The following is a 22997-nucleotide window of genomic DNA, read 5'->3' on the forward strand; positions in this document are numbered from 1 at the left end:
GAAGTGGCACGATCTGCTTTAAGGTAAATTATTGTGAAATATTTTGCTTTTATTTTCTTCCATTTTTTCCTTCCTTTTGTAAATTCATGCAGAAAAAATGCTTGACCATCTCTCATTTTCTAAAGAAAATACAGCAGTTCTTTGCACATAGGCCTACGTGAACACCAACAGCGTGATAGGTTTGAGTACAAAAATAAATCCACTGATTGTGCAGGGGGAGATTTTTATGCCCTTTGAACTTTACATCATCTTCTCTGACATATTTCACATGTTGGTCTATGACTTTAAGATTCAGTGGCAGTAACGCTGTCACTCAAAGTAATGCTATATGTTCATATTACCACACATGTGATCTTTGACTCGGCACACATTCATCATATCTTTCAATGATGTAACCACTGCAGGTTTCCAAATTCATTGTTGAATTAAAGACAGAAACCTCTCGTTTTATTTGAATTCCAATTTATTTAAAGTGATGTTTAAAAAAAACCAACACTCCATTTATATCTCAAACACACACAATATCTAGTCACCCCATCTCTGTCAAATATGGTATATCCCTCGGTTAAGAAGCCACTTGGTTACCAACTAAGCAATCGATGCGAGGACCCAAAACCTGCACCATCTGCAGGGGGACTCCCCTGCCATCCGGAGGCCTGTGCAAGGCCTCAATATGCATAATATTCAGGCCTGAGGCAGCTTCTGATGTTGAGTGTGTGGTCCTTTTGCACTAGAGTAAAACACACCGAATGGACGGAACAAAATGCATTTTTTAAATGTGATTCTGTGTTTTAAGAAAAGATGACAAGCAGTGAAAGCGTCACATAAATGTGCCTTGCGTCTTTGCATACTCGTAAAAAATTTTTTAATGTTACGGGCACGTTCCAGGAAAGCAATGTAAAGACAGCAAGCCCTACAAAATAAAAGTCAACTGTTGTGGTGAGGAACGAGGGCGGTGTTTCAGGACACGTGCACACAGGTCTCTGGACTCAGTGCTGATTCAGTGGAGGAAGACAACTCGTCTCTGGTGGACTATGACACGATCTCATGAGTTTTCACGCCACAGACTATAACTCAGGATGTTGAGGTTTAGATGCAGGTGTATGGAGAGGTAGAAAAAGTACACAAGCACCCTAATTCCTCCAAAGCACTTCTATTCTTAGCTCATTTAACCAGAAAAACAAAAAAACACTCTGTGTCTTTCCTCATCGTTTTCTCACTGAGGCCCCTAAAGTAGGTTTGATGAAGGTCTGACCCATGGACCCTGAGAACATTTCTGTGACATGTATCGTTAAAAAGCTTATGTCGTGTTCCTCTAAACCTGAAATATCAGTCACATGTCACTTCTGTGTTTCCCTCCTTCTCACCTTGCATGACTTATGACGACACACCTGGACTGAAAGGTGTGAGAAGGCAGGAAGCGTTTGTTTTTTTTAAACCCTGTCTATAAAAATGACTCCCAGGTGTTTTCATCAGCCTGAGCTCATACTCAGGTAAACGCCTGGACAGGTGGAGCTGCAGGCAGCTGCAGGAAGCTGAAAGCAGCACAACAAAACTTAACCGCTCATTTACCTCATCTGGAAGTTTCTGAAACATCCAATGCTTTCATCATTGACTAGAACATGTCTGAAAAGAAGCTTCGATTTTAACATCCCCACATTACCAAAAAACACGCTTTTAAAACTGCAATCAACTGTCTGTTGGTACATTTGGTATTGCTTGGTTTGCCGGAGAACACAGCAGAATCTGTGGTGCACATCTTAAAAGCAGCCCATGACAAAGTGTTTCGTTTGTTTGAAAGCAGCAGAAGAAGAGCGTTTCTCCACTATTATACTGCAGGTCATGAACAGAGAAAAACCAGGTATGCTCGCGCCGCTGAGGATGCCAGCTGCAGCACAGGTCTAACTTAACCAGGAGAAAAAAATACAGGACGTGGAGGCAAGGCAGGAGAAGCCAGAGAACTGGGCTCTATAACAGTACAGCGCATTCCTGCTGATGACACAAAGTGACGCTGAGCAGAATCTTTGTGCATCAAATAGAAAAAAATCAACCTAAAGCTTTGCAGTCTTTATACAAGTCAAAGTGTCTGAAGAAAACTGAGTATCTGTGCAAAAATAGTGCAGCTTCCCTTGTACAGTGCAGCCCATCCTTCCTCCTGGATCCACAGGTTTATGTTCAAAAATCATCAGAGAAGTGAGCGGCCGATAAAAGCCGTTGTAGAAAAGCCAACAGTGCACTAACGCTGTTCTTTTGGCTCCTTTGAGACTTTTTGGTGTTTTTAGAAGCAGCTACAAAAATCCGAGTGTCAGTTTTATTGAATGTGAGCGCGTTAGCCTCATGTGGTAGGTATGAGGCAGCAGATACAGTCGGTCTTTGTGCCGCTGGAGTTTCTACAATGGCTGATCACCTCCCCTTATCTGAGCCCTGCTTTTTTCAAAAAGTCACCAGTGCATTAGCTCTTACTGCTCTGTTACCTGCACATCTTCATCCGAGCGAGTTGTTAGTCGGTTAGTGTAAATCCAAAAAAAACATAAATACAAAAGTACAACAAAGTCAACGTTTCCATTTTTGATCTGACACAGTAAACAAAAGGCAAACACTCTGCAAATCATCTGATCTCATCACTCTTTTGTCAAAAAACGCACAAACCGAAGATACTCAGAGTCCATCCTAGCACTCTGCGTCTGCGCTGCCGTTGATTGAGCCAGCGGAGAGGGCGGCGTCTGCATCATCACTGGGCACTGCATGGTCGACTCCGTTTGACTTGATTTGATCCTCCTCGACACTGTGGAGCAGAGACAGCAAGCAACATGTCAGCCGAGACGCAGCGATCACTGTAATCTGTAATCTGTGGAGATTAGCCTCCTTCTTGACTGCATGACTTCAAATATTCTTTTCTGTGTTTGTTTTACACATGCAAAGGTTTTTAGATTAGATACATTAACTTCCAGGGATACTGATGGAGTCTCCACCCGGGTCAGAAAGTATAATGACGGGATGGAGGGCATGCTTGTGATGAGTGTCGCTCCACCTGTTGATGCAGCCGTTGCTGACTGGAGACTCGGCTGTTTCTTTCTCAGATAGAGAGCTGCAGGACCTCCTCTCCTTGCCCGTGTCCGAGCTCTTCCTCCGGGGTACGACCGGCCCCGACCCCCGTCTCTCTGGGCTAAGCCTGGGCCCTGCTGGGTCAGACGGGGCACTCAGCCCGCCGGGCCCTTCTGGATCTTTGCCGGAGTCGCTGCTGGTTCGCCTTCCATTCAGGCTGTCAGAAGATGAGACGTGGCTCATATGGCCCTCATCTGGTTATCAAAGAGACAGACAAAAACCAAAAAGCAGGTTTTTACATGAGTCTGACTTTAAAAAAAAAACTCAAAATGGTAAAGATCCTTTATTTAGAAGAAAGAATGTCAGATGTCTGATAATAGAGGGTAGATGTTAGTTTCATCTGTGGCTTTATATTCTCTGACTGCATGTATTGAATTTCTACTCATCTTTATTTTATTTTTATTTGCTTTTTAACACTGTTTTTGTCTTCCTTGAACTTTTTCTCCTACTCAAACTACATCCTACTGCTTACTGCTCGCTCTTCTTTGTGTCATTGTTTTTTTTTTTTTAGAAATTAGAAATTTTGTAGATGAATATTTATCCAGCTCAAATACTCTGCACACTTAAAATGAGAAGGTCGTGGCTGTTTTTGCCAAACGGGTGAATCAATGCGAGGAAAGCAGAGCAGAAGTGTTTGTCCTGTCTGTGCAGTGCGCCCTCTGCTGGACACAAACTGACACAGCCGTTTGGAAAGACTTTTGTTCATTAAGCTCTTATTAAGATCTTATATTCATATTATCCTGATTATACTTAAATACTTTTACTTCAGTAAAAAACAACAATAGTACAAAATAATATAGAACTTTTAGTGACAGTATCCTGACCAACACTATGGCGGCTCTTTGAGGTCCTTGTTGGCACTTTTGATAATGATTTTCAATATTTCTAAAGACGAAATGTTTTATTGTATGTAATTAATGAAAATAGCTACTGACGCAATGCTGATGAGCTGCTTGGTGACAGGTTGCTACCTCCTGAGCCAGCCTCGCCCGCCTTGTTGCGTCGGCGTCTCAGGATGACCTCCAGCTCGCTGTCCTTCTTTCCGGGAGGTGACGGTCCCGACTCCTGCGAGCCTCGGCTGGGGCTCCTCTTCACCGTCTCCTGGAGGAGTACACACATCACTGCAGGAAGTACAGTTTTTTAATCTGAAAACAAATTGTTTCCAACCAGCGATGCTACAACTGATCCTACTGCACAATCCTAACTGTCAGGTCCAGAAAACATAAATACTACATTTAGACATTGTTACAGTGTCAGTCAGCTGAACCTGAGACCTCTGTGCTAGTCACAGGTTGCCTTTAACAAACACTTTGTTTGAGCACCAGAGTGTTCATAAGTGCACCCGGCACAATCAGGTGGTGGGGGAAGATGCTCCAGTCTCGACGCACCCAAACGTGTCGTGAGGGTGTGCTGGAAACACGAGGCTGAGACACTGAGTCAGAGTGGATCACACAACTGCTCAGAGCTACAACCTCCTTGGTGGGCTGTTTAGTGTCCCTCCCATTCGAGTGGGAGGGCTGAATGTACTGAATGACATGAGGTCTGTCTCTGGGGGAGTTTTGAATTATCCTTCATGCAGTTTCTCGTATTTTCACAGTTAACCTGATGTTTTGCGTTGTTTCCGTGTCTGGCCTCCTCTGCTCTTTGTCTGCTCTGAGCAACTTGGTTCAGTGAAACAGAAACCCGGCACTGTTCGCAGCGATGTGGAACAGAAAACCACATCCAGATCAATCCTCAAACACCCTGCAGCAGGTCTGATGGAAACAAGTACCATCTTAAGCCTGGCGTGTTCGTGGGGTCAGAGCTTACGATGCGCACCGCCCACCAGAGGGCAATGCACTTATTTCTCCTCTTGACATCTCCAGTCTACACAGGAAGATCCATGCAGATTAAAGTTTGTCTGAATATTCTCTTTTCACATTTAACAACGTTTAACACGCTGCAGTAAAGCCAGCATAAGCCCGTTTTACCAGGATGCCTTTCAGTTCCTCCATGGCGCTCTCCTGCTGTTTCTCCTCACAGATTGGAGGCTGCTGGAACAAAAACAGAAACATCACACTTGACCTTCATGACCTTCATGTTCCACCGGCAGATCTGTGCAGCATCACTAGCAGAGAATCATGGAAAAGGGGAAGAAGCTTCTAGTAACTGAGCAGGCACATGGTGTCCGGGCCATGAAGTGCTTAACAACAGACGTTAAAGTGACATGTTTTAGTGACTGGAAGAGGACCTGCAGTGTGTGTGTGTGTGTGTGTTAGTCTCTCTGGAAAGCTAGAGAGCAACTGTGACTTGACTCACTTTTACTGCTATCCTCTGCAGCGGCACCAAGAAGAAGAAACATGGAGAGAAAAGAGAGGACAACAATCAGGTAGAGTGCTTTCAGACTGCACGAGAAAAAACAGCCCTGAAAGTATTAACAGACGCCCGGATTCATTTTCACATGAACAACAGAGCTGAGATAAAACAGGAAGGATGAATCAGGAAGTACAGATTGATTTTTTACAGCTCATATTTGTGACATTTAATCTCTTACTCTTGTTGAAGGTAGAAAAATCAATGGAAGCTGACAAGTGACAACAAAAGAACCCGTTTGACAATTAGTTTAAAATGGTGATGAGCAAATGCGTCTTCTTATAGAGTGTATGCTTCACTCACATTCTGGAGCATTAAAATACACTATAGTAAATACTGTGATCTTTTTTCTTTACATATTAAAGTGAGCAGGAAATGATTAAAAAAATGAACGAGGTTTTCTGTTTTTTCTTATTCTTGGATCAGAATAAGAAAAAACAGAAAGGCTGTGAGGTGAGGCTCCTGTCAGAGCTTTCACCTCACAGCCTTTACCAGCTGATAGATCAAGCTCAGGTGTTTCTACATCCATTTATATATTTGGGAATCAATGGAGGGGTGTCAGTGTTTCTAAAAAATACCCACAGAGATAAAAACCCCAACAACAATGACCCAAGCTTCGTCGTTGGCTTCATATAAGACTAAAAAAGAGACACACAAAGGACACAAAACAACAACAAAGAGAAGAAAACAAGTGACTGAAACGGAGGCAGGTCGACCGCAAAGACACACACAAACGCCTGTTATTCCTGACAGGTGACGCATGTCTGTGCATGTATGTCTGCAGCTCAGCACATTTACTGGTTTAAACTGGAGTTCACATCAGCACTTGTAACTCCAGTCGTGTCCTTGTTTTTCAAATTTAGCTGTGAAAAAAAAGGGTTAGGGTTACGCCTCTCAGCGTGCACTGCTCCGTCTCACCTTGGTGTCCTGACTCTTGACGGGCCGCAGGACGACGCCATGTTTGATCCGCTCCATCATCTCGTTCACCGCCTTCACTTTCACGTCATCCACACCTTCAGCAGCAGCTGGACAGCCAGAGGGAGACAAACCCAAATTACACCTACTAGATTAACGTAGCGTTATCATTTATTTCTGAGGCTGGCATTGGCTGAGAACATGCTGTTGACCATAACAATCACGATAAATAATAACAACAACATTCTGTCTATCAATACATGAATATAAAACAGTGTGGTGAAACCCACCAGGAGGCTGCTCAGCCTTCACGGAGGCTTTGGAACCTTTGGAAGATTTCCTCATGATGGCTATCAGAGAGCTGAAGAAACAGGCAAAATGATTAAAAATGAAAAACCAAGAGACAAAAGAAAAATCACGAGGTCAGACTTATGTGCAAATAGTCAAATTTACTTCCTATTACAGCTTCAACGACATGTTTATGTCACATATGAAAGAAAATCCATATCAGCTTTTTATCAGATTGTTGTTACTCTCAGTGTCAGATACGGGAAAATAAATACGTGATTTTAAGTCCTTCTCTTAATATTTACTTATTTATTCATGTGTTTGCCCTCACTGGCAGCCAGGCTTTCTGATTGGCCGAGACAAACGCTGGTCTCTCACCTGAGGGGGTTACATCTGGACGGGGGAGGCGGAGGGGGAGGGGGAGGGGGAGGAGGAGGGGGTGGCGGTGGCTGTGGAGGAGGGGCGGGAGGCGGCGCGACCCCAGGTGCAGGAGGAGGGGGGTCTGTGCTGGTCGTCATGGCGATTTTTTTCTGGGCCTCCTGGAGCTCATGAACTGGAGAGGAGAAAACGTGAGCGGTTAAAAATCCTCCTTCCTAAACTCAGAGAGCAGGATCCGGTCATGTTTTTAACGGTTGTCATTGGTTGCTGGTTTTAGCCCTGACATCATGTGACCCATTTACGAGTATCAGACAGTGTTGTGAGGCTTGAGTCATCCTGTTTCTTTCTGCATCAGCAGAGGAATAAACACAGGAGCCACGAAGCACCGAGACCTGTAACCCTCTTATTTAATCAGCCGTCGGGTCAGCTGTTTCCTCCTCACATTATACTACAATAGAAAATCACTAAAAACCGTAAAACATTGACTGTACCATGGATATTTTATTTTTACTTAGTTTTGCCTAATGTGAATTATAAATGTAGATTATTTCTCATTAATCAGTCTGCTGCAGTTCGTTTACTTGCTCCTCATCTTTAGAAGATGCTTGAAAGAGACTCAAAGCTAACATAGAAATTATTGATTACTTTGCTAACTGCATTAGGGACCGAGCAGTTAACCTAACCCTGCTGTGAGCTTGAACAGTGATATCATAAAGAGCAGGAATGAGCTGATTAACTCCCAGGATCCTCTCAGCAGGCAGGACTCTCACCCACAGACTGTCCGTCTCTTTCAGCAGCATCCACCTGCTTCTCTACACAGACACAGACAAGCTGCCCGGTGATCCAAAGGAAAGATGGAGGATGAATATAAAAGCCAATCAGGGAGCAGGTCAGACAAAAACATGAGTTAAACCAGACTTAAACAGTTAATATTTGTATTATTGTCTCTCATATTCAGCTTCAGTGAGTTTGTGACATTTTACTTGAATATAAGAATTATCTGAACCTCATCTCATGGCACCTGCTTCTGTGTTTAAAAGCTGTGGGGTCTTTCTCTGTATGTCAGAGTGTGGGACCTGATCGGTGCCTCAGATTACCATTCAGCCTGCCTGCTGCTGTATGTTACTCCCTTTTCCTATTTTAACTCATTTTTCATCTATAATGTGGAAAACTTTCATTCCAGAAGATCACAGTGGGCACAATTCAGTAAATACAGCCTCCCTTCACCTCCAGTGTTCTATACTAGGCACGCAATGATATTAAAACTTTAATCAACACATAAGGTCAGCTGACAAAATGAGGAATCTGTGGGTGTGCAGAGTTATTGAGTCCACCCCTGCTAATCCACTGCATATTCATCAGCACGTCCATTTTATTAGGAACAAAAATGGAAAACAGAAGGTTGAACCGGTCTGATTCTGGTGCAGCTTGATCTGAGCACTAAAACTGGGTCAATTGACACGTGCCACATTGGCTGGAAAAGTATTGGTGCATAAATAACATGTAGCAACATGAGGCTTCACTGATCCCAGTTTTAACAGGACTCCAGTTTTCATGCAGCTGAAATATTATTCTGTCCTTTGAAAGAAGAGACGCGCCCACAGGTCTGAGAGGAAGTGTTTGTTCTATCTTTAGCTTCATCGCGTCTTCCTACAAAAGCAACAATCTACTTCACTGTGTTACACTCAGTTTGTTTAGGTGGACTCTTGCCAGCCAATCAGAGATTGTTTTTTTCTGTTGCTATGCTGTGTGTCTCCTGTCTCCTTTTAATGTTAATCTTCTATTTTAATGCTCAACTGAGGACCTGGTGAAGTGCACCTCCTGTATATATTCTCCATGGGACACTCTTAATGTGTGTGCATCTCCACCTCCACCCACCTTTTTCCTCCAGCTCCTCGTTCTTCTTCAGTGCCTGCTCCAGTCGTCCCTCCGAGTCCTTCTTGTCCACCTCCAACAGCTCCAGCTGCCTCTGCAGAGCCTCTAGCTGTGTCTTCACACGGTTCTGCTCCAGCTGTTCCTCCAGGTTCTGCACCTACACACAGGCGTAGCACATGATTCTGAACAAGCTACACAGAAGCACCGTTACCAGACTGAAGGCTTTCCAAGCATGCAGCACTGGATGAAAGGCCATCAGACCCATTAAATCACATGACCACCGCATTTCATCAAGGAATAACTAAAAAGTAAAGGACCAGCTTCACCTATGATACCTGCAGAATGTCCCATCAGTCACCAACAGTTGAAGCAAAACTAAAAATCGAATTACCTGAGTTATTATACTACATGTGCCCTTGCTTTGGATTACTGAGGATTTTATTCACCTCCCAGCGAAAGTCAGCTGTTTTAAAACTCAACATTTAACAACCTTCTTCTTCTTCCAGCTGCTCCCTTTAGGGGTCGCCACAGCTTCCTTCATCGCACCCTATCCCAGCACCCTCCTCTGTCACACCAACCCTCTGCATGTCCTCCTTCAGTATTTATTTTTCCTTCAGTCAAGGTCATGATGGGACCGGTGTGAAATATGTTACAAGAAATATGTAGTACTGTAGACTGTGTCATTTCAGACTATGTGCATATTTTCTTTTTATTGGGTATATTATTGACTGTCTGATCAACATGCAAACAAAAGAAGAGTGTTAGCAAAGAGTAAGCTTCAGTGCTAAACCGATTTAACTCATTTAAAAATCAAAACAAAAATTCCAAAATGTCTAGAAAAGCAGAATCTCCAGGAAGCACCGAGGCAGGACTACAGAAGGAACTGAGAACAGATGGAGCCAATGAGGGTGGAGAAGATCAGAAAAGGAACTTGAGACAAAATGCAAAGCCTGGAAGTGAAAACACAACAAGACACACAGGAAAAATAATATAAATTTTTTAATTTAGATATTTAAACTCTTTCAGCACAGCTGAAATATTTCAGCACAGGCACAGCTCTCACTCACCACTTTGACTGAGTGTATTATTTAACTGCTCTACATGATTTCACAGGTAAACACAACAAAACCACACCTCTGCTATTATCCTTAACCATGCACGATGATCATATTTGCTTGTTTCAGGATATATTCACACAGCTCCAGCAGTAGAAACTCCGCCTTCCTGGCAGTGAAATTAAGACTTCATATTTTACCTTCTGCTGATGCTGCAGTCGCTCCTCCTCCAGGGTTTTGGTGACGGCAGCAACGTCTTCAAGGGCTTTGAGCAGCTGAACGCTGGGCTCAGCACTCTGCAGCAGCAGCATGCTTTGCCTGTTGGCCTCCTTCTGCTTCACCAGCATCTGCAGAAGACCGAGGACGATGATGAGGATGATGGGAACAATGGAAGTTTTAGAAAGAGAGAAGGAAATGCCCGTCTGTGAATCTTTACTCTAAACAAACCATCACAGAATCTGCTTTAATCCCACAGACTGTTCACTTTTCAGATCAGTAAACACCAGATTCAGGACATTTCACCAATATTAACACACACATCAGTTACAAGCACAGAAACACAGCTCACTGTTTATCACTGAAGCTAGCAGCAGCAAAGCTCAGCTTTCAGTTCATGGAAACAGTTACTTGGATTATCAGAATGAATGACTTTGGAAAACTGTGGGAGTCACAAAGTGCTCTGGACGAAGAGGAGAAACTCTCAAATGCCGATTATGCAAAATATGAAGATTAAGTTCTGCAGCTGTGGTGAGACAGCAGCAAGCATGGCTTTTATGTATTATTGTAGTGAAAGATTAGTCATTGTGTTTGCCAGCTGGAAAACTGGAAGGAGTGTTTGATTCCACCATGAATCATATTTCAAATTTCTGCTCTGCCAAGACAAACAGGAAAAGGCAGATTTTAAGCTTCTTTTGGTGTTTGACCATACAGCCGCATTTCTTTGACTCGCTCTTTACCTCGTGTGCATAAGTTTCAGCTTTGACTCGGAGGCTCTGCTCCAAGTCGAGCTGCTCCTTCATTCCCTCGTACTCCTGAGCTGCCATCATGGAGACTGCAGAGACGGGAGGGGGGCGGGTTAAAAAAGACAGCATTCATCTAACTGCTATTAATATTCAGTATATAAGGCAGCCTTCTACCAGGAGAGTTAAAAACTGATGTTTTAAGGATTATTAGCTGATAGCCATCTCTCCTGTTTTTGTTATCTGTGGATAAATTTGAGTTTCTTTTTTTTCTAATACTGCAAGTGACTGATGGAAAAAGCAGCGACATTACTTTATTTTAATTTCAAAAACAACCAAACAGACAGAGTGTTGAACATGCATGTTTAGAAAGGCGCTGATGTTACGCCAAGGGTTTGGAGTTATTAGCATAGCAGCATAAATGTGATGCTGAATGATGTTACTTTTACTCCAGCTCTCTGCTTTGCATTAAGTTGCTCTTCGCCTGCAGTTTGTTTCGACTCACCTCTGTTAAATCTCTTGATGGTTTTGCTTTGCTGCTCAACTGTTTCACGAAGCTGCTTCATCTCTGTCTGATCTTTCTCTGACTGCTCGCAGTGGAAGAGCAAACACACAGAAAACGTCTTAAAAACAGAAACTTTATTTCTCTTTCTATTTTTATTTATGAAATCTTAACGATTATCATGACACTGACCCACAATTTAAGCTTGTATGATAAGAAAAAGGTTTGGACTGACAAAATTTTTCCAGAAACAAACTAATCACGTGACCCATGATGTCACAAACAGTAATGTTTGTGCTGTGCAGTATTCACCTGTGTAATCAGCTCTTCTATCCTTTGCTGCTGGTCATGAATCTGACAGACAAAATTCTTCTTCTCCTCCAACAAGCTGTTCACCGTCTCCCTCAGCTCTGAGCAAACACAGTGAAGTATATTCATTTATTCAGATTAGCAGCTGAATTATGGAGTGTATTGGAAAACTCCTCAAGTGCAGTGATTTAAAAGTATATTATTAGCAAGAATGAATGAGTAAAAATGAATCCGTGACAAAAACGTTGTTCCAGAACACGTTCCTGCTGTTTGTGGAAGGTGAATCTCATTTGGTGAGCTGTACCTTTAACCTGCTGATGGTACTGCGTGAAGACGTCGGGGCTGCAGTCTCCCGTGTCAGCTGCGTCGGCCTCCAGCGCGATGCAGTCTGAGATGCTGGGGAGCAGCTCGTCCAAACACGGCCGTGACGTCAGACTCGGGTACTTCAGCTTCCTGTTCTCACAGTTCAGCTGCAGGTCAGAGGTTACAGGGGTCGACAGTAAGAGCAGGTCAGTGAGATTAAAGCCACAGAAATCATAGATCACAAACTACTGGGATCAATCCTGAAGCACACATTTCCTGTTTACTGCATTTAGATTTTAATAGATTTTAATAATAATCTTTGCTCTGGTCTGGATTATTTTCTTTTCATTATACTTCAAATGTCTACTTCATTACTGTTCAGAACAGTAATGAAGCATTGCGCTTTTTACAGCATTAGTTGGTCTGACAGGTTACGTTGCTTTTATTTTATGAGTTGAGATGTTTCTAATGCTCTGTGATGATGATTTGTTGGGGTTTTTTTTGTCTTTTAGAACTTATTTTTAGTCAATAATAATAATCTGGGCAGGCATCATGTATGTTAGGCGTCACACTGGACAAACGATCAGTTCATTTATTCAGAAACTCAATCGGCAACAGGAGGTGAGAGACAAACAGTTTGTGGAAGAAATGATAGAAAGTGACAGCACTTTAAGGCATTATTAGTACTTTTATCAACATGAAAATCTGTTCCGTACCTTTAAACTGTATAATTGTTCACCATCATCCCTGTACCTGTTCTAAGTATTTTAGACATATTACTACATCATTAATGTAACCACGCAGCTGTTGCAGTGGAGGCATTAATGCACACAGATAATGTAGTCAAATCGTCTCTGTGCACAGTCATCCTGACTCACTCCTCCTGATACTGCCAGCTGAGCCCTGATAATTCTAATCTTAGCATTGATTATTGAGCAGCGTGTGTGTGGTCTGTGGTGTGTGCGTGTGTTTGCGTGCAACCTTTGTGGCCAGGGCCTCTGCATTCTCCCGACACGACTTCTCGATCTCCAGCTGAGTCTGCAGAACACTCACCTCCTCAATCACCATCTGAGACACTGAGGGAGTACACACACACACACACACACACACACACACACACACACACACACACACACACACACACACACACAGAGTGTCAGTTTTGCTTTCATATTCTAAATGTTGAGTAATAACACAGCATAAGTAATGCAAGTACATAAATATGGTTTTATTGTTACTGTTTTACACAATATTCACAGAATTAATTGACTTTGACAGAGATCACCATTTTTTATTGTCTGAACCCAATATTAAAACATCATTTCAAAAGAAAAGCATCAAACCTCGAGATTTGTGAATAAAATCAGTGCTCAGTAACTTTCACTTTAGCTGCAAGCGACTTTTATTTTGACGCACACAGATGCAGTTGAAGCTACTCGACCTTTGAACATAACAAAAATCAGGTTTCCAGTACAGATCGTAACATTTATTGAACCTTAAGCGGACAATGGCTCTTCTATTAACATGTCCACAGTGAGCAGAAGAGTTGCAGGTTTTGACCAATCAGAAAGACAGATATTTAAACATGTAAAGTGAGTCATTGAAAGGTCCGTTGAGTGAATCTGTCTCCTTGATGCAGAGAAGAGAAGAAGCATGCAGAGCATCGTGCACCTGCAGAGTGTCGTTCTGCTCAGAGAGTATCTGCTAACACAAACAGCTGAAAGAAGCAGGCTTGAGGTTGTTAGACGCTCACAGCCTTCGAACGTGTCACCAAGCCTTTGCGACTCCTCGGTTATTTTAAAATGACCCAGATATGGAGACTTGGTGAAAAAAATGGAGAGTGAGAGGAGAGAAGTAGCTTTGCTATCGTGTCAAAATAAAGCTCAACTTGTCTCACTGTGCTGTCGTCTCTGCTGCATTCTGGGTGTAACTGGTTAGAGAGCTCTGATGATTAATCCCCAGAGTTTAAATCTAAAGTCTGTATTTCAAATACAACTGAAATACATTACAAGTTTTAGTATTGCGACACAGTCAGTCCTGGGCTCTCTCAGCAGCTGGCGCTGGATTATATTAGAGCCAACAGGAAGCTGCTGCTAACATCCCGGCTCCATTAACACAGTCCTTCCTGATCAATATACAAGCTCCAAATCTAATTATACTCTTCACTCCTTCAGCTGAAGGCAGGAGGAAATGTGTTCCTGTCCTCCTCCTCCTCTGCCACAGAGACTCTGTAATAACTCTGATGTACTGTCCTCTTTCTTTGTTGATGTTGCAGTAGCATTTAGCATTGGTCAAAATATTTATGGGCATATTTGTCTGTGGTGTGAAACAGTGGCATAAACAGATGAAACCGGCACACTTCTGTCAGACTCCAGAGTAACCCACACCTTTGCAGTGAACAGCTGCTGTAGTGGGCAGCATTCAGTATTTTTTGTATTTGTACTTGCTGGTGTGCCTGCATCGCTCTGCTGAAGCTCAAAAGTTCATGTTGGCGCTAAAATATGAAAGAACAGAATTTACTTTTACAGGAATAAAGGATGGAGAGAAACATACACAGACTGGCATACTGAGCAAGCTGAATACATTCTGGTTCTTCTATTTCTACTCTAGTTAAGTGCTTTACACAGCATGCCTTTTTCCGATGGTTGTGCTTTCTGTGTAACATTCACACTCCGGCGACTGCATCAGAGAGCAGCTCAGGGTTACTATCTTGCTCAAGAATATTTGGCATGCAGACTGGAGCAGCCGGGGATCAAACTACCAACCTTCTAACTAATAGATGACCTGCTCTGTCTCTGAAGGTACAGCCACGTCTAATTTTGCATTTCCTTTTTCTGAAGTGCTATCCTTGTGTGCAGCAGGCTACTCACAGACCAATCACAGTTGAGGTCTGCAGAGCTGAAATGTGTAGTTAAATGCACGTAAACAGCACAGGGAGCATGCAGGGTCAGTTCAACTAGATCAGCGTTCAGGGTTTGCACTTAGTACTCAGTTTAAAGAATCTAAAGTTTAAATGAGTCTTACACAGTTACTCCCTGAATCATTTACACAGCCTGCATCACACAAAATGACCGGCTCTTTCTGCTAAATAAAAAAACTAAAAGTTGAATTGACATAGTCATAGAAAATGTTTTTTTTTTACTGTCCTGTGAATTTAATTTTTGTCAAATTACAACCAAACTCTCTCACTTTAGAGGCACAGCGTATCTATGATGCATCTGTATTATATTTTATGAACCAGCTTACACCAGCAGCGTCTCAAACAAACACCATAAAGTTTCATTAATACAAAACTCAGGAAACAAACTTGACAGAAACCTAACAGAAGCTAGCTGCACAATAGAAGCTGCTTTGTGGTTGTCACATGCAGTATGACAGAAGAATCCCGTTCACTGTTTCCTAGCAGGAATCTCAATAACCTGTATTTGAGCACTCAGTATGTTCAGGGTAACACTTTCCATCACCAGCTGAATGCAGACTTCATAACACAGCACATGAGCGGAGCAGTTAATGACAGGCTGCTGCTCCATCATTTGCCAGACCGGTTGTTAGGCTGCTGTAAGTGAAACCTTCGCGTCTGCTGGCATGCAGAAACGTACATCGTCAGCTTATCCTGAACGTCATCTTTAAAAGATGTTAGCTCAGCCGGCGTGCTCAGACCAGACAGTGATCAGAAATATCATCTAATAACACTTATACACAATATTTTCTCCTTAATTTGTAACAAAAAATAAAGTCTAACTCCTAATTTCACCAATCCATACATGTCCTTCAAAGCCTGTCCTTGGTGTCCCATTTTCACAAATACATAAACAGCAGTGACGTTTAAAGGTTTTGCTGCATGAAAAAAATCTGCATATGTAAAAAATGTCAGAGTAATATCAGACCATGAGAAGAAAATAGAAATCCCCCGATGATGACAGTGACCACAAGCTGAACCCGTCTCTGTGTCGCTGATGCCTTCAGGTCACCTGAGCTTATTACATTTTAGAGTCAGGTGAGACCTGCAGGAAACATGACTGAACGCTTCTCTGCCTGATGATGCATTCTGGGCACATACCAACAGCTCTGCGTAAACAAAAACAGCTGGATTTAAAGGGCCTGCGGGACGTCGCGCTCCAGCTGCGGATCAGCATCATTCGGCTCAGACACTGATCTGATCTAAAGACCACCGAAAAATGACTTCCTTTAAAGCAAAGCAACACATTTGTTAGGGAAACTGATCCAGAATAGTAACAGAGCACTGGAGGAGATACTACAACAACTATACAACTATAGAACTATGTTACAAAACCACAAATAATCATGCTTTTTAATCTGTGTAGATCTGAATCAAACATATTTTTGCTAAAAGAAATGATGACATCAATCCTGTTGGGCTCTGGTTTAAATGATCGTCTTCACCAGGAAATAAAGCTGAACTACATCCTCAGGAGGAGGCTGGGGAGTAGGGGAAGGAACCGTTTCCTGAGGAGACCCAAAACGAAGCTCTAACAGCCTCTGTCCTATATATATATATATATATATATATATATATATATATATATATATATATATATATATATATATATATATATATATATATATAGGACAGAGGCTGTTAGAGCTTCGTATATATATATATATATATATATATATATATATATATATATATATATATATATATATATATATATATATATATATATATATATATATATATATATATATATATATATATATATATATATATATATATACTGGGGCGATCGTGCCTCAAGAGTTGGGAGTTCGCCTTGTAATCGGAAGGTTGACGGTTCGAGCCCCGGCTTGGACAGTCTCGGTCGTTGTGTCCTTGGGCAAGACACTTCACCCGTTGCCTACTGGTGGTGGTCAGAGGGCCCGGTGGCGCCAGTGTCCGGCAGCCTCGCCTCTGTTAGTGCGCCCCAGGGTGGCTGTGGCTACAATGTAGCTTGCCATCACCAGTGTGTGAATGTGTTTGTGAATGGGTGGATGACTGGATATGTAAAGCGCAAAATAGTTTCCGCATGTACCTCATCATGTAAATGTTTAGGTCTGGGTTTTTTGAGTTTGATTTATTATTATAAATTATTATAAAAATAAAGCAGGCCTGTGATATGGGCACCAACTGACCCGAGGTGCGATTTTCATTCAAGCTACTTCACCCTCGGCTACAAACTGCCCCGGTGCAGGCTGCAGGTCACAGCTTGATGGAGCTAACAGAACCACATCATTAGCAAAAAGAAGAGGCGCTTTGTCTGATCCTCCAATTGGCCATGCCTTGAAATTCTAGGCCCGTAACAATAGATCATATACCCTGGAGTCCCAAAGCACCTCCCTAGGGACACCGTCAGGGGCGGGGAGCTCCTTCATATGGGAAGGAGACATTGCATCCTTGGTTGTCCTGGGAAGCTGAGAGAGGACCAGTGAGTGCTGTGTCTTATATCCCCACGCCCCAAGGAAGCAGCAGAAAATGGATGGATGGTATTTGTTGGTTAACCACTTAACTATTAAGTACATATTTTTCAAAAACGAATAAAGCTAGGTTAACATCATCATTTAACTGTTTCTAAACCTATCATTAGATGAAAGTAATAAATGAATAAAGAAAGGTGCTGATTAGAGAGCTCTGACCAAATAAAATCCATCCACACATTTCTAAGCAGCCAAGAGCTGCAAACAGAAAAGCTTCAGCTGCAGAAGATGTTGACCCAGAGTGTCGACCATGCTTACATAAGGGCCTGGATATGGGTGAGGAAGCAGCAGTGAGGATGACGTGAGAGAGAAGGGAGACAGGGAAGGCTTCCGGATCTATTTTTAATCCCTCATTCAATGTTTAATGCTGGTGGATGGGCTTTGGGTGTGTGATTCCCTCCAATCCAGAGACTCATTTAAACCCTCAGAGATCTCTCAGGGATTCGTTTGGTCCCTTTAAACACTGCTTCAACCCACATGCCACCGCGGATCGTCCTCCACTTGACTTCACTGCAGCTCAGCTGCAGCTCTGCGGGTCAGACGCAGCAAACAGTTAATTCTCAGCTATTTATAGCTTTCAAATGCTACTTTACAGGAGAAACCCTCAGCTGGTGCAGTCTCTGGATCTCCTGGTAATCCCACACCTAACAATGTGCAGTGAGAAATGTTAAGCTTCTTCCTCTTCTTTCTTTTATTTTTTTTCCTCTATTGAAAAACCATTAATGTGGCTGTTTACGTTGTTTTAAAGTTAAACCATGCATAATTAATTTATTTCTATCTCCACATGTCTGCGAGGATGACTTTACATATGTGGATATGTGTAGGTTTTATAATCCATATTTAATGTAATATGGTTGTGCCACATGCTCAGCATTTTATCCAGCAGAACGCGACACACCGACCCTGCTTGTTGTGTCTCCTTCATTTTTCTCGTGTGTGCGTACACTGACGATAGTGGCTTAAATAAGTGACGAGTAACGAAACGTTTCTCCCACTGAAAACGCTACGTCCAGATGAGCAGAATCAACCTTTTGGTGACAAATTGTAAGCTACCAATATGAATTATTAGGAGTTTAAAGATGTTATTTATTAACTAAATATAAACTGGAACCCCAAAGAGTTGAAATGGCATGCTCATGCTGACTGAGATCATGACAAATGATGAAAAATGATGCATTATTTGACAGATAGGGATTGAAGGATTGAAGAGCAGACGATTCATCTTTTTTGAAAGCATCACAGGAACAGTGTGAAATAAAACACGTGGCTATCCTCTCACAGACACACTTTGTCCTGCAGAAGCTGTTCTGGGTCAGTAATTCCTCCGAGCTCAGGGCCTCATGAGATAAATGACGTGCCGTTAAAACCTGTGACAATTGAAGCTAAAACAGAGGCAGGCTTTTGTTTTTCATCGACGAACTGCAGCTGGTAAAGCCGCTTTAGTGGCGGTCCGTGTTATCGGCAGAAGATTTGCAGGATTAGCCAACGGTTTGGACATTCATCGTAACAGCAAAATCCCAGCGCAGAGTGTTAAATCAGGGTTAAAATGCTGGAGAGGACAGAGAGCTGTGGAGTTTAAGCTCCAACACTAAGCTAAGCTGTAGATAACTGAATGTCTAATTGTGTAATTATGTTTTAACTTTAGAAGTTCATTGTAAACATGATCAACAGCTTCAATGCTTTAGGGCACAATCTGTGATTAAATCTGACGCCATTGTTATTTTCTGTACTGTTTTTGAGTGTCGGATCCTTTGTGCTCATCGTGTTTATGCCCGGGTCCTGATTTCAAGTAGTTTGAAAGTTTCTACCAGAGTCACATGGTCACAGGTCCTCTGTGGACTCTGAGCATGTAATTACAGTACTTCCTGCAGTACTCGAATGCAGGGAAAGTGCAGCCACAGGCTTTTATCTAAGTACAGTAGACTGGATAACTAGGCTGCACATGATAATAACACTACAGGCGATCAGCCTGTGAAGCTGAGTGCTGCACAGTTGGCCTCCAGCTACATGCAGCATTACAGTAGGTGATGCAAAGCACTGGTGGAAGAAGAACATAGAAATATATTTCTGTCTCTTTTCTAAAGTTTATTTGCTGATGTGTTCACTGCATTTCACATATTCTTTTGTCTTCTGTTCTGTGCAGTTTTTCATTGTTCTTTGGTTTTAACTGAGCTCAAACAAATTTTGGCTGCTGCCAAAATCCCTCCCAGGAAGGCGGGTTTGTCACTCTGCTCCTGTGCTCTTTTACTTGCTCTGCTGCACTGGTTTAATAGAGAATAAATTGCAGACTGTGAGACATCAGTTCCGCCTGCTTCCTACTGGCTGAAAGGTTCAGGAAAAGAGCTGAGGGCGCCGGGCAGCTTCCATTTTAACAGAGAAAATATAAGGTTCAAGAAAAGCAAAATAAAGGGAAAGAAACCTTCTGACAGATCACCTCCTCCTAAATGATGCTCCTCAGTGCTCGCTGCTGCAGGAAACATGTTAGGACCTTTGCAATCTGTTTAGTTATTCCTACTTTAGGGTTTGTCAGCTTGCAAACATATTTATAGAAGTAATCTTGGACTAAACTCACAATTTCTGCCATGAAATATGATACAACGCTGCACCAGACGAGACAGGGCAGCTATGCCTGGACTATCTTTGGTCCAGTCACAGGAAAACAACAGAAATATTTTTAGATTTTTGGAACAATTAATTCTCAACACATTAAAATCGACTCCAAATTAGAATGTGGATATCTCAAAGACCAACTAGAGGGACAGTTCTACACAAAGTAAGCCTCGTTATAATCACCTGTGTATTAGTAGCATTCTCATCAAACCCATGATCTTCCACGCTGTTGTTCTTCTCTGTGCTTTTTGAAACTTTTATAAGCAACAAACATTAAATACTCAGAGACTGATTTTGTGAAAAGGAACAAATATTTAACTGATAAATTTTTATGCTAAACAATTACAGTGGGAATCAATAAATGGAGATAAAGTTAAAACCTTAAAAATACCTTATAAGAACTGCACTCACAGAAGAAATGTAACAGCAGTAGAAGCAAACAGAGTGATGCCAAGGTGGACTTTTTAACCACAATCATTTTTGAGACCAACTATAATATATAGTTGGTCTCAAACTATAACAGAAATAACAGAAATATGCTTAAATTAAACTTATAGAAACAAAAATACAAAAATGTGAAATGTTGAGTGAGTTTCATAATCATGTACGTATCCTGTTACTTTAATCACAGGATTGTAATAAAGTCAGTTAGTTATGTTTGCTCTCAGTGTGAATAGGATCCTCCGTCACTGAGGCCAGTTTATTATCTCACAGAGACTCCGGTTCGGGTCATGTTTTCACTGTTTTATGCTCACTTAATCTCAGACTGGCCTTTGAATTCCAAAAGAGCTCAAAATCAAGTACCTGCCAGGCAGCCAAGTCTCCCTCATTAAAGCCATTAGAGCACGGTCATCAATTATTGAGGAACAGGTAGAAAGGGCCTTTCAAGGACCACAGTGGATAAAGAGTCAGGCAAGATGAGCCCACCCCCCTCCCACACACACTCTCGTCCGTCCCCAGTTTTCTGCTGCTAAATTATTCATGTCAGGAGGTTTTAATAATTCATGAGAATAACATGACAAGAGCGACTGCTGTCTTCTCTGGGGGAAGGCGGTGAATGAATAAATGAGTGAATGAATGATAGACTGGGTGTGTGAAGTGATGAGACCCATGGTGAAAAGGAGGATCAGCATTCTGCTGACACGGCCGAGGATCTTAGGTCCAGTTTTGCTGCTGACGACAAGTTTGTGACACTTTCCTGGCAGTTTGAGGCTTGAGTCGGATTAAAAGACTAGAATATGTTTTTCTCACAGGTTTCCATCAAATGTTCTGAGAAAAACCCCCAAATGAACAGAAGCCTTTCTGATAAAAATTTTAAACACCCAGATTTTAATTTGCACCTGTTAAACATAAGGACTGCAAACAGGAAGTTTGTTGTGTGTGTAATGATACGCTTTTGCCGATCGTTGTATCATATACTGACTCTACTTTAAACTGCAAAATATGAAAGACAATCATTTCCTTCCATTAGGAGCATGCTGTGCGCTTTAAACTGCCACATCATTACCATTTAATATGAATATTATTGAGTTCTAGGAGAGGACTGCGATATCTGACAGTCACTGAAGACCTCAACAAAACACCAGCAGGATAACTCAGCTCATGTTTCTTTAAACGCCAGTTAAACCAACAAACATTTGTCAATTTATTCATTTATTTCATCCCCATTAGCCATAGGCCCCGCCCCAACAACAGCTGCTCGTGCTTGGCTCAGTTAGACAAAATTACAACCGACTGAAAGTCTGCAGACACAATGGCAGCTCTGTGCTCTTAATTATATAACACAAACGGTGCATCAGGGTTAAAGCTGATGCTTAAGTATAATGATCTCTGCAATGATTGCAATCTTAGTTTAGCTTGTAGCATGTCAGTTTAATCATTCTCACAGAACACTAAGGAAAGAAAAGGCTGTTAACTGGTCATAAACCCAATAACTGGTAACGCTAATTATAACTTTATGATGCCAGGCAGTAAAAATCACCAGTGTGATTAATATAATGCTGCTGGGATCATGCTTGTGTGCCAAATTTAATGCCAATGCATTAAATGCTTAAAAATACAAAAGGTCAGTCTCACTGCAGGATCACAAATGTAGATGACAACGTTGTGCAAATTAAAAAGTCAAATAAAAAGTTTGACCTGATGGCAATCAGGGAAATGTCAGCTGAATTAGGATTTATCCTCTGGGGGCCAAGCTGGAGTTGATCAAAATTCTCAGTAATCTATCCAACAGCTGTTAACTTATGTTCATAGAAGGTTAAAAAATACAGTGTCATGCCCTGTGGTGACACCAGATGTAGAGGATGAGCCCTGACAGCATCATTAGAGTTCATCCTCAGGGGACACTAACTTTGGTAAGATCATCTGAATGCCTCCACTTAAATTAAATCAACAAAGGAGCTCAGTAAAACAAAAATATCCTTAAATCAGACATTGACACGACACCGTTAGATTTAGGAAGAACTGCTGTAGTTAGGGGTGGTAGGCGATGACTCTGAATCGGCCTGTTTTACTGAAACGTCACCTGAGGACAAGCCACAGATGGAGACCGCCTGGTTCTCCTGTTACCTTTGGACAATAACAGCTCGCCCACATACACATAGCTGACTGAACCGACTGACATCACTGACCCGCTTCTCTAAGACACAAAAGGATAATTAAAATGTAATCTTTTTGGAAGACAAATGTTGGCTTGTGTGTTCGTTAATATGGCTAAATCTACAAGAATATCGAATATAAGCCTTTTGAATATGAAAAAGTTGGTAGTCTGAATTTTAGCATCCTAAACTGACATTTAGCACCACTAATTTATCCATCCCACACATAATCAGGTAGCTATGCAAACACTTGACTCCTACATGCTTCTATAAT

The 22997-nt window shown here is 42.0% G+C and overlaps 1 protein-coding gene across 12 annotated transcripts in view; it reads right to left on the reverse strand.

Moving 5' to 3' along the window:
* Positions 1 to 445: 445 nt before the first annotated feature.
* shtn3 (shootin 3) overlaps positions 446 to 22997 on the reverse strand; it is a 29714-nt gene continuing 7162 nt past the window's right edge. For 5 of the 12 annotated variants that reach the window (XM_085180983.1, XM_085180932.1, XM_085180917.1 and 2 more), the window contains 15 exons: positions 13023 to 13117; positions 12043 to 12208; positions 11742 to 11839; positions 11433 to 11514; positions 10925 to 11019; positions 10169 to 10315; positions 8917 to 9070; positions 7039 to 7213; positions 6663 to 6733; positions 6376 to 6482; positions 5404 to 5418; positions 5076 to 5138; positions 4077 to 4206; positions 3032 to 3299; positions 446 to 2785 (listed from right to left, as the gene is read on the reverse strand). In XM_085180983.1, the coding sequence (XP_085037109.1) occupies positions 2671 to 2785; positions 3032 to 3299; positions 4077 to 4206; positions 5076 to 5138; positions 5404 to 5418; positions 6376 to 6482; positions 6663 to 6733; positions 7039 to 7213; positions 8917 to 9070; positions 10169 to 10315; positions 10925 to 11019; positions 11433 to 11514; positions 11742 to 11839; positions 12043 to 12208; positions 13023 to 13117 (1781 nt within the window). In that variant the 3' untranslated portion in view covers positions 446 to 2670. The remainder of the gene's footprint in view (positions 2786 to 3031; positions 3300 to 4076; positions 4207 to 5075; positions 5139 to 5403; positions 5419 to 6375; positions 6483 to 6662; positions 6734 to 7038; positions 7214 to 8916; positions 9071 to 10168; positions 10316 to 10924; positions 11020 to 11432; positions 11515 to 11741; positions 11840 to 12042; positions 12209 to 13022; positions 13118 to 22997) is intronic. The other 7 variants (XM_085180951.1, XM_085180929.1, XM_085180941.1 and 4 more) reach the window with 6 other exon arrangements.

The sequence above is a fragment of the Neolamprologus multifasciatus genome, chromosome 2, assembly GCF_963576455.1.
Source record: "Neolamprologus multifasciatus chromosome 2, fNeoMul1.2, whole genome shotgun sequence".
Classification (NCBI taxonomy): domain Eukaryota; kingdom Metazoa; phylum Chordata; class Actinopteri; order Cichliformes; family Cichlidae; genus Neolamprologus; species Neolamprologus multifasciatus.